General features: G+C 38.1%; 1 protein-coding gene across 1 annotated transcript; it reads right to left on the bottom strand.

Annotated features, from left to right (window-relative positions):
- Positions 1-1,460: 1,460 nt before the first annotated feature.
- On the bottom strand, positions 1,461-10,253 carry chst3a (carbohydrate (chondroitin 6) sulfotransferase 3a). Its single transcript, XM_026942759.3, has 3 exons — positions 9,762-10,253; positions 5,520-5,691; positions 1,461-5,303 (listed from the first exon to the last, which is right to left on the bottom strand). The coding sequence occupies exons 2-3, from the start codon at positions 5,660-5,662 to the stop codon at positions 4,106-4,108; spliced, it is 1,341 nt and encodes a 446-aa protein (XP_026798560.1). The 5' UTR covers positions 5,663-5,691; positions 9,762-10,253; the 3' UTR covers positions 1,461-4,105.
- Positions 10,254-17,409: the final 7,156 nt, after the last annotated feature.

Below are 17,409 nucleotides of genomic sequence, written 5' to 3'. Positions count from 1 at the left end.
TTCACCAAAAGCATTGGCCATAGGCATATAGGATATTACCAGGAAGTAATAACTCTCTCAAGAAAAGAGAGAATGAATTCACATCCAAAACAAGTGCTCTGCTGTTCTTTTAGTGTTTTATCAGATATTTGCACTATGTGAATAACCACTTATCAATAAAATTCACTGGGTGTAAGATATATACAGTATGTAGTGAGCGGTGTTTAACAGTGAGTGTGGTCTACACATTAGAGATAGGGTGAAAGGAGAGGTCAGCTCTGTGTGTCTGCCATTAACTGTGGATTAGTTCTGGGCCTAACACTCATTAAAGACAGGATTCTCCTTACATCCACTCAGGAAGTTTCATGGTTTTCTCTCTCTCTCTCTCTCTCTCTCTCTCTCTCACACACACACACACACACACACAGAAGGTTTTTAAACCTTTTGTACAGAACACTGAAGTCCTGTCAGCCACTTCTGTAAACATGCGCACACACTCAGTAAGTTTAAGTAGGTGGAAAGTGAGCCTTCATATATACAGTCACATGCAGATATTTTTCACTGGTTAATAATTAACCCGATCTAACAATTTTTTTAATGAATTCTGACTAACCAGGTTGATTTTATTTATTTTATATGAATGATGTTGTAAGGAAAACTAACAGAACCCGTCGCCTTAACCTTAGTCATTTATAGTTTATCATGATTTTGAGCTGTTGTTTTGGAAAACAAGAACAAATACCAAAACTTGGGCTGTTTGTTTGAAAGGTAGACAGGAAGAACGCCACTGCCCTCTGCTGGTCGATTCTTGGTATTGATTATAACTGGACTTGGATAGACATGATGAATATCATTTTAACAGCCAGCTGGTCAGTACATGCATCAATAAGGACTCAGCACACCTACACATAACATCCTGTTTCTCAAGAAACAGTACATTTCAGATGGACACACTTAAGCTGTATATGCTGTACATCCTGTTAAGATTTCTGACAAGGCAACAGCAAACAACGCCAGCAGTGATATTACTGATTTTAGTGTCTCACCACTGAAATCTGGACACCCCTACTTCTGCTTTGCACATAAACAATGAACAAAAAAATATTGCCTTATCTTGGATTTCTTATTGTAAAGAGATACAATAAACAGCTCCTGTGGTAATGTACTTAGTATGCAGTCAGCACTAGAATTATTGGCACCCTTCATGAATATATCAAATTAATCACACACTCTTAGGAAAAAGGCAGGAATGAAAGAATTAGATCCTTAAGGGTAAGGGAAAGGGTAAGGGTAAGGGTTCCACATAGAACCTTTAAGGGCTTCTCCAGAGGGACAACTGAATAACCCTTAAGCATTCTAAATTTGCAGAGAGATATTTTGAGCTTAAAAATATAGCTTTATTTGAACATAAAAAAATTTGATTAAGTAGTGCAATTTATTATGCAGAACACTGTTTCAAAATTATTAGCACCTCCACAATTAATGTTTGGTGAGATCCCTGTGGAAAGAATTATACACTAAGCCTTTTCAGGCCACAGGTTTTCAATTCAAATGCAGGGACCCACTGGTAGGCTTGAATCATTGTGTGTAATATTTATTTTATATAATCTGTTTGTGGCAATTTCTGAAAGAAGCCAATCATTCTGACATAGTTATATTTAGTTAAATTGTATCAGTAGGTCTATCTGTGATTTCTCTGTTAATCGAATGGAGACAAGGATTCTTTATACAGGCAGCAGAGACCATCAGAGTAAATGTGAACTGAATGTTCTCTCTTCCCCCATTAGTCAGGCCAGCGTTACTCTCTCTGTCCCTGTGGAAAGCTCAGAAAAAGCACTGAAGTTAAAGATTAAAAAAAAAAGTGCTGCCAGCTATGACCAAAATATTAGCATTACTAATAAACCCTCTGTTAGACTTGGGGCCAGTCCTTTGCTTACACATAAACTACACTGTGTCATTTTTCACCACTACAATTTCTTTTGAACTTTTTAAATGTGTTACTGAACTAGTCTACTTACTTACCTATAAACTGTAATTCCATTGACTGTGCAGTAATGTCTTCTTCACAGACTGCCAGTGTGTTTCACAGGTTTTTGGTGCTGCTGAGTGTTGAATAGGCAGGTCTGTGTGCTGTGGAGGTGGTGGGGAGAGGGGCTGTATGAAAGAGCCGTTCAGCAGCTGGGTGAGCCTCAATTTGCTCCGAGCGGCTCTCAGAGAGGGCGCAGCATATCCTGAGAACACAGCACACACACACACATACACACACGAGGAGCCATGTGTCCCGCGTGCCTGCCTGTATGCACAATGTGGCCTTATAAGATAGTGAAGTGCACTACACTCTAAGACAGCGCAAAATGAGTTCAAGAAAAACATTCATGGAAAATAAAATAAAAATAGTGATGTTTGACTTCACTGGTCTGCCCGTCTTTTATTACACATGGTCCTTTATGAGGTCACTGGTTAACACAGAATGATTAATGCTCCATGCCTTCATGGGGAATTTGTGACACAGCTAGCATCTGATTTTACAAGTTTCTTAAGACGAGGCACACCATAAAAATCTTGCTACATATTGAGCATGGTTGCATCACCATGGTGCCCACCTTCACCTCTCACTCCACCCTACTCCACTTCAAAAGTCTCTTCTTTAAGACACGTGTTTCAGGGCTCTAGTCACCTGGAATCATTCAGTCCCTCCACAATTTCCACAATTATGGTGCCCCTGCTTCTAAATTCCAGCTCTTGAGAGACATTTTTGCATTTTTCCTGATCCAACACAACTCATCAGCTCATTAACAGACCATTAACTAAATTGGCCTGGTGTTTTAGAGCAGTGAAAACATAAGCTGTATTGCATGGCATATTCCTAGACTGAGATTATGAACCAGTCGTACACAGTTAGGTGTGCATCTCTAATAATTAAATATTTAACTTAAAGTCTGGTTAATAAGAGTTTAGTACAGTTTTAGAACTGAATTTGATACAGAAACAAACATGTTCTTGTAGCAGTTACTAACACAAATATTAAATATTCAGATAAGGACCACAGTCAGGGATTTATAAATTCTTTTTTTGTATCAAATTGCAAGGTCATTTGAATCATGGAGAACTTTGTTCAGATTTTACAAGCACACCCAAAATATCTACTGATTTGACGCCACTGTTTTAGACTCAAAAGACAGTTCGCAATGCTGATTCACATTAATTTAATTTTATTTGTAAACAACAGTCATAAATACACAAGTACTGTCAATTGGTAATAAGCCATGACCTTCAGGCAGATGTAGATTTTTGGTTTATATTGTGTGACTTGTATTACAATTTACTCTTTAATGTAATTAAAATGAAAAGAGCTAGCATTATATTTATAGATCAAAAATCCAGTCTTCCTTTGGCAAAGTACCTGGATCATTGTCTTCTAATATTATTAAACCTTCCTCCTTCTTGTATTATTTTTTAACCTTTTCCTTTCACTATAATCCAATTCTCCCCATTTTACATATACCCAATCACCCTATAATGCACATTTTACCCAAATGTTAACAGTGCTTTGCCTGTCTTTTTGTGGCAAAACAGAAACCAGAAATCAAGAAACCAAAAGTTATATAACAATTGCCTTAAGGGAAGACTTATTATAATTACACCTTATTAACTGTTTAACAGTTCCTGCTTTGAAATTGTATCTAGTATCCTTTAGTCTTGTGCAAAAGTCTCATACTCTGGCTTTGACTTCATTTTGTGTTCAGAACACAAACAGTAAACACACACATTTATGTTGTTTAAGAACACAGTTTTGTCCAGCATCACCAAATTTCAATAGAAACTATAAAAGACACAAAAACAACTTGGGTAAACATGTTTGGCTAAAAATGTCTCCAGGACTAAAAACAACAACCTAATTTACTTATACAAATTAAATCTCTTTTCAAACACAAGCAGCAAATACAATTAATTAATCATTCAAATATCTTAATTAGATGAACCAAACTGAATGCACTTTGATTAAAGCTACACCATGAGGTAAGCGCTGAAGGCATACAACATCTGTGCTCCAGTGTGGTATACATGCATTTGAAATACATTCACTGCTCTGTTTAAAATCTAGAACACTAGTTTCCTACTAAAACTATGAGTTAAAATCTGTAACATATGATAAATTAAACTGTTTCTCTTCAAGCAAACTAATAGACTTATTGACTAGTGTCTCCTCACTGTCAACAAATCGATATCCAAATAGTTCCATAGTCGGCCCACAAACCTCTTGCACAACTTGGGCTAATTTGAAGGGTATACTGAAACGCCACTTCTCTACCTGCTCTGAAGAGTTCTTCTGTGTAGAGTACACTCCACTGGCAACCTCTGAAGCATGTGTGTTCCTAATGATCCATTCCCTTGCCTGTGATGTGAATGGGATCCCAGTAAATCTGTACATCTCAGCCGCTTTCTGCATGGGGTATCTGGCGATGTCCTCATAGCGCACAAGCATGTAGCGATTTTCCAGCCAATCTGGTTGGCTCAAGCCCAGCTCGGCAGACTCGCGGATTTGATTGCAATTTCCTTGGAGCCGTTTCACTTCTTCATCATCAATGGGTACCTCTCCATTTGCTGCCCAACTTTTCCAAGTCTGGTATTTGCTAGAAAAGGCTACCATTCTTGAGGCCAGGACAGCGCGGGGGTCTCTCACCAGGTGTATGACCTTAATATCCAGTCTAGGATCTTCAAGTAGCAAACGGAGTGAGTCCAGCTGCCGAACCCTAACCGTCTTGATGGCCCTGTGCTTCTTCCTCAGACAAGACTGTGATGCTAAGGTGAAGTTGAGAGGGCCACAGCGGCGCATTCTGCAGTGATATCTCTCAAAAATATTCTTCTGCACTGGCGTGCACACCTGCTCCTCACACAGAGCCATGCTGGACTCACGGCGGAACAGAGCTGGAGTGACATGCTCTAGAGGAGGTGGGCTAATGAAGCTCTCCAGCAGCGAGAAGTCGCACAAGAATAGGCTTAGCAGCACATCCCGGTACGCAATGGATGAGATGTTTGAATTGGGGATCCCTGTGTCTTGCGAAAGTGTCCTCTCTACATGCCACAGTGGCTCAAACAGGTAGAACATGTTGGTACCCAGCTGGTTAAAAAACTCACCTACAAAGGAGGATCCAGTGCGAGTGGTGGCCAATAAGAGAATGTGCTTATGACCAGCCTGGTATGGATCTACAAGCTGTGTGGAATTTATACTCATCTCACTGTCATCCAAACTGGAGCCATTGAAGAATGAAGGAAGCCCTGGGGTTTGTTGTGTCTGTCTGTGTGTGAGCTTGTCAGAGACCCTGGAAGAGACAGAAAATTTTATTCACAAATTGTGAAGAATTCTTTTCTATCCACTATATTTGTACAATATCTACCATAACTATAAACTTCCAGAACCCATCAGTGGGTATATAATTTTCCTATTTAGTTTCAATGTAGTTACTGAATGATTTATCATAGTATCTGAGTAATATATGATAAATAACCAAATAGTAAGCTGTGATCAAAGAGCTCACCTTGAGATAATATTGTTTTCCTTTTCAATGATGACAAGGGCCACAATGCAGATGATGAGGATAACATATTTATTCCTCATTCTTGAACAGGATTCTGTTTGGAAATCTCTCCACAGTCTGTATGTGTAGCTATTCAGGTTCATCTCATGTCAGGACATGACGTATAGTTGACCTGCAGTAAGCCACAAAATAAGAAAATACAAAATTATCTTATTCTTGTTCATATTCTATATATTCTGTATATTACATTCCATTGTTCAGAGTACCCGCTATATAAATACACAAAATCAGCTAACCAGCTGCCTGTGTGTTATAAATTAGACTGCTAACAATGAGAGATTCATGACTATTTAGCACAGCTAAGAGAGCCAGCACAGTGAGACAACCTCAGCTTTGTTCCTCCAGGTCCAATAAATAGCATATACTGTCATCACCTTCCCACTAATAGCAGTGAGGAGTTGAAATACCTTTAGCAGGACACAATGTCTTGTTTAAAGGCCTAAGTATATTCAGCTGAAGACAGTATAACTGTGGCACCGCCCTGTGAGTGCTGTTAATAAAGAACAGGCTCAGAGAACATGAGCCCTGAGATCTGCACTAAGACTCAGAGCCTACAGTGTAGGAGAATGTGTTGAAAGTTTTGGTAACAATTCTCTAGATAAATCTAAAAGACACCAGCTGGTAATAAAACTATCTTCTAGGTCCAACTGTAGGCGTTTCTTAAATTTTAAGAAATGCCTTTAGTTAGACCTAGCAGATAGTTTTATTAATATTTAAGATTTTTAATCAAGTTAAATAGATCTAATAGATTAGATACTGATGATTTCTGAGAATGAAAGAAATTGAGATCAAAGATCCCCATTTTGTTTGTTTTACTAATGTCATTAAAAAAAATTTTATTTTAAAAAGACATTTTTGCGATTTCTGAAAATCAATATTTTCATTGCAGCTGCACTGTTAACATTAAATTTACTGATTACTGGGCTACCTACCATTATTATTAAGTCGTACTATGCAACGGTACTCCATATTATTTAATATGTTTATTGTGTAAGCACTCAGAAAGATTAATTCCTCTTATAACAAAGCAAAATTAAATACATAAGGAATGAAACACTTTAAGAGGTGGTGTTATGTGGCCTGACACAAAGCGGTTGATTATTTTCCAATAACAATATGTCCTAAAGTATATTTATTCCATTTATACCACAGCAATTTGCCAATGAATTAAATGTTTCATTTATTAATGAACATCATACAATTTAAACTGGTGGCTAACTATCTCAACAGCTCCTTTTAAAAAAATAAAGTACTTTTGTATGGACTAAATGTTTTATTTTTTCCAAAATACTTTGCCACAAACATGGGAAGTTCTAACCAAGGCCTTTGTCTTTTAACATCTGTTTGCAACACTATACCAAGTGTGTGTAGTACACTGTCAAATGTAAAGTGTTTTCAGTCAAACCAACTGTCAGATAAAATGTAAGCAGAATCTTTCCACTATTTGGGTCCATCAAGTAAGTAAATTATCTGCACAAAGCACATCATTTAGGAAAAGACACGATTTTCATGCCGACAGTGAATGATAGTTTGCACTGTAAGTAAATATAAACCAGTTATGCGAGCTTATTATCTTATAGCAATCGAACTGTCAGCAGTTGTGTCTTAGCTGAGATCTTTACATATTCAAAACCCACTGGAGCATTTGACAAATCTGATGATCTGCTGAAGCAGAAACGGACATCACTCTGTTTATTATTCCCATACAAATTACATTAACTGCTGCTCTCATAGACTGCTCGTGGCATGAAATGCAAAGGGAAGACTAAAAACATGATAATTCAGTTATTTATGCAACTACACTCTATTATAACTTCATTAAAATAAAGCTCATAATAAAATTAGGCTTTATCAGAAAATATAACATTTTAAAATTAACTGCTAGCTGTTAAGTGTTTGCTAGTATTCATATTTCTACTAATTTTGCAATACAAATGTCAATGAAGGTCAATACAAATGTATCAATACTAGTCAGATCGTGGTCGAGCTCTATTTGTTTGTTATTGCTTTAGATATGTCATTGCTATTATATGTCAAGAAACACGCCGCGCAGTGCAGAAGCACGAATCAGTATCACAGAGGTGTAAGGTCTATGAGTGTGAGAAGCATGTTTCTCACACTCATAGAACTTACACCTCTGTGAGTGTGAGAAGCATGTTTCAGCCCTGTGTTTTTGTCTTGTTTCATTACTGAGTGCTTTGTGGTTCAGCAGTGCGTGATGGCACGTCCTGGGAGACAGGCGCTGTTTAGTGGGAGTTCTCGTGCAATATAAATCCACAATCAGCAGTGACAGGCTCACTGATGCTGCTTGGGCCCACAAGGTACAGCTGTGCCAGGGGAACACTGTAGCAAAGGAGGTAAGGAGAGAGATGGCAGGAAGCCTACACAAGCACATAGAAGCAGACTGATGTTTCGAACAATATCAGTGCTCACAGCCCATATTCAATGATTATTTTGCTGCATAAGCTTTTTGATGTTTTATTCAGCTGGTACTTCGCAGATACACGTATACCAACCATTTATGAACTACAGTACAAACAAATTGGATACTGATTTATGATAGTCATTCATTCATTCATTCATATCAGTAAGCACTTTATACTGAGTGGGGTCGCAATGGATCCAGAGCCTATCCAGGGAACACTGGGTGTGAATGGGGAATACATCCTAGATAGAACAACAGTCCTTTGCAGGGCACCATGCACACACACATTCACACCTTCATTCACACCTAGGCGTAAATTAGAATAGCTACATGTAGGTTTGAAGAACCTGGAGGACCTGGAAGAAGCCACACGAACTACCCCCTGCACCTAATTTATGACAGTGTTAAAATTATATTTTGTAAAAAATGTACAGGGAGAATCAGTAGCTGTTCACCAAGCAATAGTCAGTGTAAGTCATGCCAAGTTGATGTCCTTTATCTGAATAAATAAATGTAACACTTACTGAATGATGGACAACATGCACAAATGTGATATTCACAAATGACATGAAATACTGGTCTGAATTAGCAAGCTGAATTTTCTCCACTGCAACCCTGCAATTGTTTTATATACAGTTTGGTCCAAAAGTTCTTCTTCAATTTAACACAAAGGTTTTCATTACAAATGATATTATCAGCAATTGCTTGAGTGAAAAGTAGAATCTTAGAAATATTTACATGAATTTCAGAATTTCTTTGTATTCGGAATGGCCGTTTTTTGCTTTAATAACAGTGTACACTCGAGCTGACAAGTTTGTGTAAAACCTGATGATCCGTGTTAAATCAAATCCATCGGCACATCATCTGAACACTTGCTTCAGTGGAAGGAATAAAACTCACATAAAATCTGACCTTTTGTTCAAAGGAGTCAACATGGTCAATATTTTGCTTATAAAATTTGCTTACATTTAAACAGTGACCTCGAAATTGTGCAACATCTTGAATACTGAATAGTTCCTTTTTTTTGTTTTAGAATTTTCAAAATTCTAAAATTTGTTTATTTCCAGTTTTAAATTAAAAATTAAAAAAATCCCAGATTTCCAATTTGGTCTCAGACTTTTGAACCCCACTGTATATATAAGCCAATATACTGTATAATCTACTGCACATAGCAGATAAGTAAATTAAAAACCCTAAATCATGCACTCTTTTCTAAATCACAGAAATGAAACGTATAATGAGTGGTATAAAAAACTGAGTAAACTGAGAATAAATTCTGCCTAATGACTTTTTTTTTTAATGGAGAGGCTAGTACACACCCTGTGTGGTCATATACTGTAGTTGCAGCTGTACATGGGGATATATGGAGTTACAATAGACACACTGTTTTTGGTCCATATCAAACACTACATCATTTATCCCCAAGTGTGAGCACAGTATATGCAAACTCAGGAACTGATAAGTGTTTGTCACTGACTTCTTAGAAGAGATTTCCGTTCTGAAGAGCTTAATGTTCAGTATGAATATGTTAGTTAATAGAAATGAGCTACACTCAGGAAGATGAGAATGTCTCTATGGCTGTTAGTTACATTAGGCTTATTAACACTATTGAGAATAAGTGTAGTGTTATGACTGTTAGGTACTAAAAACAGTCGCCCACTGATTTCACCAAAGGGCTTCTATTAATTAAGACTAAAGCCTTAATGCTTGAAAACGACCTCCTGTGTGAGGTGGGACAGTTTTCTGTGTAGTCCTACCTTTCTCCATTCAGACCCTCTGGACGCTGCGAGATGTTTCATGGCTCATTGCGCTGCCGCACGCGCGCTCTCCGCACACTGAAAGCTCCACGTGCTCTCACAAGTCAGACTTGTGAAACTACAAGCCGACTTCTGCTTGAACGCGTCCACTGTTCGATTAACACCCTGTTTTGTTTTGTTTTTTTACGTTTTCTAAATGAACCCTGGTTAAAACTTTAACGCAAAAACGTATGAAGATATTATGCATCCAAGCAAGCTGGAAGGTAATCCAAAACTTCTCACATCCTTGTAGGGAAAAGAAAATGATCTAATAAATAAATAAATACATTTAAAAAACCAGTTCTCTAACACATGTTGCTGCAGAGACTAATTGCAAAGTAGTGTCAGTGCTGAGAAGGCGTACAGCGCAGTCACGTGGTATGAAGCCCCTCGTGGCGGAGCTCACAAGCGATGCTCTGTTTCTCTTTAAGATGACTTTCCACGTATAGATTCAGGGGAGCTGGAGGGGTAAAGAGGGGTGGACTTGCACCACGCCCATATCCCACCCCCAAAAACTGTGAGCAAAGTGGATCTGCCACCTTTGATTTTCATGTGTGCATTTTCTAACGGTAAATATACTGCTTTCTTTGTTAGTTCATTACAAAATTGTGAGGTGAGGTGGCGACTGTGAAACAGGCAAAACTTGCATCATATTAACACATTGCCACATACACTATATGGCCAAAACTAAGTGGAGACCTGACCATCACATCCTATATGAGATTGTTGGACATTCCATTCCAAATCTAAGCCTTCTAGGAAGGCTTTCTACAAGAGTTTGGAGTGTGTCTGTGGAAATTTGTACCTATTCAGTCAAAAGAGCATTTGTTCAGTGTTCCATTTCATCCCAAAGCTGCTGGAACAGGAAAGTGTCTTCCCCAGACAGTTGCCACAGAGTTGGAAATATACGATTGTCTAAAATGTCTTTGTATGCTATAGCATTAACATCACCCTTCACTGGACCTAAGTGGCCTAGCCCAAACCTTGAAAGACGGCCCCAGACCACTGTCCCTCCTCCATAAAGTTTACTGTTCGTTCATCAGACTGCCAGATAGTGAAGCAGGATTCATCATTCCAGAGAACGTTTCCACTGCTCCAGAGTCCAGTGGCAGTGTGCTTTACACCACTCCAGCCCACGCTCAGCATTGCGCATAATGATGTTAGGCTTGTGTGCTGCTGCGTGGCCATGGAAACCCATTTCATGGAGCTCCTGACACACAATCCTTGTGCTGATGTTTGCTCTAGAGGCAGTTTGGAATATTGTAGTGAGTGATGCAACAGAGGATAGGCAATTTTTACACGCTACACACTTCAGCACTCTGCAGCCCCGCTCTGTGAGTTTGCGTGGTCTGCTGTTTTGTGGCTGAGCAGTTGTTGCCCCAAGGCGCTTCCGTTTCGCAATAATAGCACTCACAGTTGCCCGGGGGCAGATCTCACAGGGCAGAAATTTCAAGAACTGACATGTGGCAAAGGTGGCATCCTATGACAGTGTCACGTTTAAAGTCACTGAGCTCTTCAGCATGACCCATTCTACTGCCTTTGTTCGTCTATGGAGACTGCATGGAGATTGCTATGTGATTGATTTCACGCACCTCTTAGCAATGTGTGTGGCTGAAACACTTGAGCTCAATCATTAAGAGGGGTGTCCACATTCTTTTGGCCATATAGTGTAGTTACAGTGGTAAGCATGGGAAGTAATTAGGAGAGATTAATGCTAGCTGATTCCACATGTATGCTAATCTAGCTAAAGCAATTTCAGTTTTGACACTATATATGCTACCTGCGCAGGGCATATTAGAATGAATTTATCTGATATTAAAGTGTAAACATTTGTAGCTTGTTTTATACACTAACAAATCGTCAAAAGAATGCTAATTTGGGCTGAGGCACTGGTGTGCCATGGACAGCCGAACACCAGATCATATGTGTCAAAAATAACAAAAAATGATAATGGAATGAGTTAAACAAAAATTATATTGCCTTTAATTACTCCTCAAACATAAAATAAATTAAACATGTCTTTATAGTTCTCATCTGTTTATCATTTATGGTCACGTCATATTTTTCAGTTTATTTTGTTGATTCCAGCACATTATTCATTGTCATCTGTTTCCTATTTCACTTCAACATTTCCTAATCTCTGACTTAGCCCAGCATTTTATGATGCGTCACTGGCTGATCATTGTGGAAAAGAAGTGCTGACTATTATAGTCTGGGAATAATGATCCCTTAATAAAAAAAAGTGAAGTCAGTGGGACTACATGTAGATGCATTTTAGGAAAGTCAGTTTACCAGCTGAGAAACGTTTCATTGTCAAGAACATAAACACCTAGAAGAAAAAAACTTATCAATGAGTCTAATGTCTGTAACTATATGAAACATAGTGTTTTGTTTATGCTGTAGAATTAGTAGCAATAAGCTCTACTTCTGTAGTTGTAAATATAAAAACAGGTAATGTGGCCAAACGGTATAAATACAAAACCTAAGCCTGTGTATCTATGAAGTATTACATTTATTCATTCAGTCATCTAGAGCAGGCGTGTCCAGTCTTATCCACAAAGGGCCAGTGTGGGTGCAGGTTTTCATTCCAATCAAGCAAGAGCCACACCTGAATTCACCTGTCTATTCAGTTGATCTTGGCTTTCAGTAGACTATGGGGTGTGGCTTCTGCTTGGTTGGAAAGAAAACCTGCACCCAATCCGACCCTTTCGGATAAGATTGGACCCCACTGATCTAGAGTAACTGCTTTATCCTGGTCAGGGTCGCAGTGGATACAGAGCCTATCCTGTCAACACTGCGTGCAAGGCTAGAGAATTCACCCTGGATAAGATGGCAGTCCATCGCAGGGCACTATTCACACACATTCACACACTCATTCATAACCTACTGTAGGTGCAAGCTTATGTAGGCAGTCCACTTACCTGCATGCTTTTAGACAGTGGGAGGAAACTGGAGAACACACAGGAAACCCATGTGAACACAGGGAGAATATGCAAAACTCCACACAGACAGTAACCCAAACTTAGCATGGCTATGTTACACCCTGCCCCACTGTGCCACCCTGAAGTATTACATTGAATCACTAATTGCTGCTTAGCATTCCACCTGCATTAATAAAGCAATATTAAAACAGATTCGCCCAACTGCGCACAAGCTCTAAAGGGTCCAAATAGGAATTGGTTTGCCACTGCTAATACAGTTTCGATATTGGTCTGTATATGAAGTCTAGTGCTTCATTAATCCCTGGGATTTCTAAATGTATCTAAAGGCTTTAGGTTCTTTAGCCTATATGTGGAGCAGGTATTAAGCCTTAATCCCATTTTGGTTAAAGGCATTTCAGAAAATATATGTAAGGCTTCGTATTCGTAAAAGATGTCGCCATTGATAAGAGCATGTTGTAATCTACATGGCAAGCACATCACACACGACACTGTTGCCAAACTGGGAGCCAAAATTGGAAGAGACAACTCCGTGTGTGTTTACAAAGAAATGGCAATCATGTAGAGGAGGTTTTGTAAATAAAGTTACATTTTGCTAAAAAGTGTTAATTGCCCCTATGTATGGAGACTTTTGGGACACCCTGTATAATCAGCTTTTGTATTCAGTTATATTTTACCTAATCAGATAGCCATTTTGGGGTAAAAGAGATTAGTGTACCGTGGATAACTGTACACTAGGTGGTGGTGTACACCTAGGATGTGGACAAGCGATCCATAACCTCAGAGAAGAGTAGTCAGTCTCTCCATAAAGCGCATCCCAATACTCAGTTTGATGCTTCCTTTATTGCTCAATCCTACACAGGAAGTACTGTGTATCCTTTCTGAAGTATTGGAAGTACTGTGTATCCTTGCTGAAGTATTGGAAGTACTGTGTATCTCTTACTGATTCCACTGAATGCATTTGAAGAATTGATATGTCCTTACAGATGCCAGACTTTGCTCAATTTCTGGCTCACTAGCTGAAGGGTGTAAGATTGAGGAATCAAGGAGGCATCAAGATGCACCCATTGAAAAGTGAGAGCAGCTGAAATGTGTCTCAGGCGCGCTCTAGTGGCCGGCTGCAGAAGAAGCCATATTAAATTTACACCTCCAAGCAGTGTTACGTTTGGAGGTGCAGTTATGTTCTGTTGGTCATTCACATTAATATTTTTGTTAAATGCTTTGTAAAGTACTTAAAATTATATAAAAAAATTCAGACAAAAGAACTAGTGGTAATGAGCACAGACTTGTGATTTGAAGTCATCGCTGCCCTGTAGTTGGGAAATAGACATGAAGGAAAACGGTTTTTGAAAGAATAACAATATTTGTATTACTTGTAAATATAACCAGGCAGAGTTTAAAATGAAGAACTGACGAATTGTGTGGCTGAGACAAACTATGGTGAGAAGTCCCTGATAACGTCACAGGAATGTTTCCCCAGGAATGTAATGGAAACATTCCCCAGGAAACTTTAGGTGAATGTTCCCCCAGGAACATTACGGAAAAGTTCCCCGGGAATGTTACGAGAATATTCCTTGGAACCACTGCGGGAATGGTATGGGTATCGTCTCCCAACAACCTTTTGGAATAAGGTTTCTTTTACAAGTGTGACCAGTCCAATGTGCAAAGCATACCGTTAAGTATGAGAAACTTGAAGGAGAAACTCACAGTTTGATGTCTCACACCATGAGTGTGTGAAACAAACTTTCTACTGCTAAGGAAAATGCAGCTTGTCCGTGTATGCACATCTCTAGATAGGAGAACCCTGGAAGAGAAGCTTGCAGTCTGATGAGTCAGAACATGAGCTTCTCCTCCATGAGTAAACCTCTCTTCCTAGTCCCTCTTAATGGCTGACTCATGGATGAAAAGAAAAGCAACTGGTCTGACTCCAAAGACTGAGAGCTTCTTCTCCAGATTTTTTTATTCCACAAACTTATTTATTTGTTATTTTTTATATTTATATTTGTATATTTGTATATTTTTATTTTTAATATTTTTTAAATAAAAATTATCCTGTGCCACTCAGTTTCTTCTTTTTTTTTATTTGAACTATTTCACACATTTTAGAATAATAAATGAACACAGGGGCAGGCACAGGCTGTCTGAGGGGCAGGGGCAAAAAATAAAAAGGGCATCTGATGGGCATTAACTCATGTTTTTTTCTACTATAGAGGCACCTTAGAGGGCACATTTTCTCACACGTAGGATCTCCTAGAGGGCACTTCATCTCATTTCCTGCAGGGAAGGGAAGCATATAGAGCATGGCATCTCATTTTCTCTACAGGAAGGGCACCCAATAGGGTGTTTTCTTGCAGGTAGGGAAACTGTATGAGGCACTGTATCACATATTCTTCACTGGAAGGGCACCCTAGAGGGTCACTGACAATGAGATCTTTAAATGACAACTGAAAGGTCTACAATTGTAGTTGGAAAGAACAACTCTGGGTAATGTATACATCTAGGACATAGCACTCTGGCTACATTCACTCTGCAAGCCTAAGTGCTTAAATCCGTTTTCCTGCATAAATCTGATTTTTTTTTTTTTTTTTGTCCTTGTTTATTTGTCCCAGTAGACTGGCTCTGAGCACTGTGAGAAGATGAAGGATTACACTGGGTTAATCTGCTTGCCTGCCATCTGCCTGCTCCATTCAAATTAAACCTGAAAGCAAAGCAACAGCCACAAATATTTACTGAGGTAAATTGGCAAGTGTGTCTTTTTATAGGTGCTTTTCCATATAAAATACAAATGCAATAACAAAAATTGTTAAATGTGAGTGCAATGTGTAATTGTAATGAAATAACATTTAGTTAAGCATTGCACATAGGTGAACTAAAACAGAGTCTATGTATCTCAGCAGGTGGTTCTTACAACTATTGTGTAAACATTAATATCATATATTTCCAAAGAAAATTTAAAAAGCTTGGGAAAAAGCAAATGGTGGACTTAAAAATAGCTAGAATCTGTATAATTTTCACATAAGGTGAAAATAATAATGTAAAAACGCACTTATTCTCAGTATTGTGCATAAATGTTTAAACTGAAATCTTTTGAAAATGTTCACCTCAGTTCTCATCAAATTCCAATCTGTTCTCATTAATTCACTTATGATCTGATATAATCAAATTTTTTCGCCTAAATGTGAGAATGTCCTAAGTGTCAGTATAAAGCCACAGCTGTCATATTTTAAGTATATCTTTTTCAGAGCAGAAAAGGTGGTCGTAACAGTATATTTTACACATTCTGTTATGTATTTCTAACTGAGGAGAGAAGTTACATACCATACTGTAGAGGTACGCTCTATAAATAGGATTGACTAAAAAAAGGGATTATATGTATTCTTTTTATAAACACTTATGAGAGGTATGTTTAACTAAAAAAACTGACATTGACCTTCTGTGGTAGCATATTTTACACCTTAAATTCATTCATATACAGTATGTAGAACAAAACAACTCCCTCTAGTATGGAATAAAAAGTTAATTACAGTATGCCTTTTGACACTTCTGGAAAATGTGCCTTTATGTTAGGTGACAATAATACAGTGGACAAATTAAGAAATCTGTCACAACAGATAAACTGTGGAGTCAACTCTTCACATAAATTGTGCCCATAATGATTATTGCAAGCCAGACAAATATTTTGTCATTTTTGTTATTTCATTATTTATGCTTCAGTCACAGATTTAGGCTAAATCTTTTTTCTACTGTTAGTTTAGCAAAATTTTAGACTTGAACTACAATTAGACCTCTGCATTTTTGAGAGTCTTTCACAGTGCATATTATAGAGTCTGTGACTCAATATTTATTAATCAGAATGATCAAGCATTTATACTTTCACAATAAGGACACATATTTTGGTTAGCAAAAAAGATATCAAAGTATACATGTAGCTGTAAAATAACAGAATTAGTGTAAATATTGAAACAACTTGATGAGTCCTACGAGGCGTGGAGGAGTAGCTCAGAAGCCCCTGTGGTGTGTTGATGTAGTCGAGATAGAAAAGGGGGTTAAAAATGGCCCTGGTCTAAGACTCATCATTGGATTAGCTTTAGCTCTCCTCAGTCTAAAACAACCACCTTCAAAGAGACACCTGCTTAGATCCAACCACTGCCACTTTCCTTGGACTGTTTCAGTTTTTTAGGATGAATGTTGATAAAAGGATACTTTCACCATTTATGTTATTGGTACATTTCCAGTTTGGTGAGTATTTAAAATGAGAATATCTTGAGCTGAAATAATCTTAAGGCTAATAATCTAGTGTTTAAAAAGTCTTCTTGGAAAAATATTTCCATTACTGCTACTAATACAGTGTGTATTTATGTCTTTCCTACATCTGCATTATCTGCCCAACTGCATAAACAGTAGCAAGTGAGTATGTGTGGATTCTTGAACATTACACTGACAAACGGTAATCTGGGAATAACTGCTTTACGACAGTGAATTCTTGAAGATATACTGTATCATAACTCGGTAGTTTCTGTGTCCATTACCAGTAAGACAAGGCAAGTGGGTAGCCAAAGGAGTGGTAGTGTATAAAATGGTAGACTGCATTAAGATTCAGTTACTCATATAAGGCACCATTTATATGTTTACACGTACAGTATGTGAGACATGAGAAATAATTTCTTGTT

This window comes from Pangasianodon hypophthalmus, chromosome 3 (assembly GCF_027358585.1).
Source record: "Pangasianodon hypophthalmus isolate fPanHyp1 chromosome 3, fPanHyp1.pri, whole genome shotgun sequence".
In the NCBI taxonomy this organism is placed as follows: domain Eukaryota; kingdom Metazoa; phylum Chordata; class Actinopteri; order Siluriformes; family Pangasiidae; genus Pangasianodon; species Pangasianodon hypophthalmus.
Note: the sequence above shows the minus strand (reverse complement) of the source record. Positions and strands in the feature narration are given on the sequence as shown.

Bases quoted from the DNA above. Each gene is read 5' to 3' on its own strand.
- chst3a (XM_026942759.3), bottom strand. From the start codon at position 5,662: ATGAACCTGAATAGCTACACATACAGACTGTGGAGAGATTTCCAAACA. The intron at 5,304-5,519 runs GTGAGCTCTTTG...TGTCTCTTCCAG, and splicing joins GAAAACAATATTATCTCAAG to GGTCTCTGACAAGCTCACAC.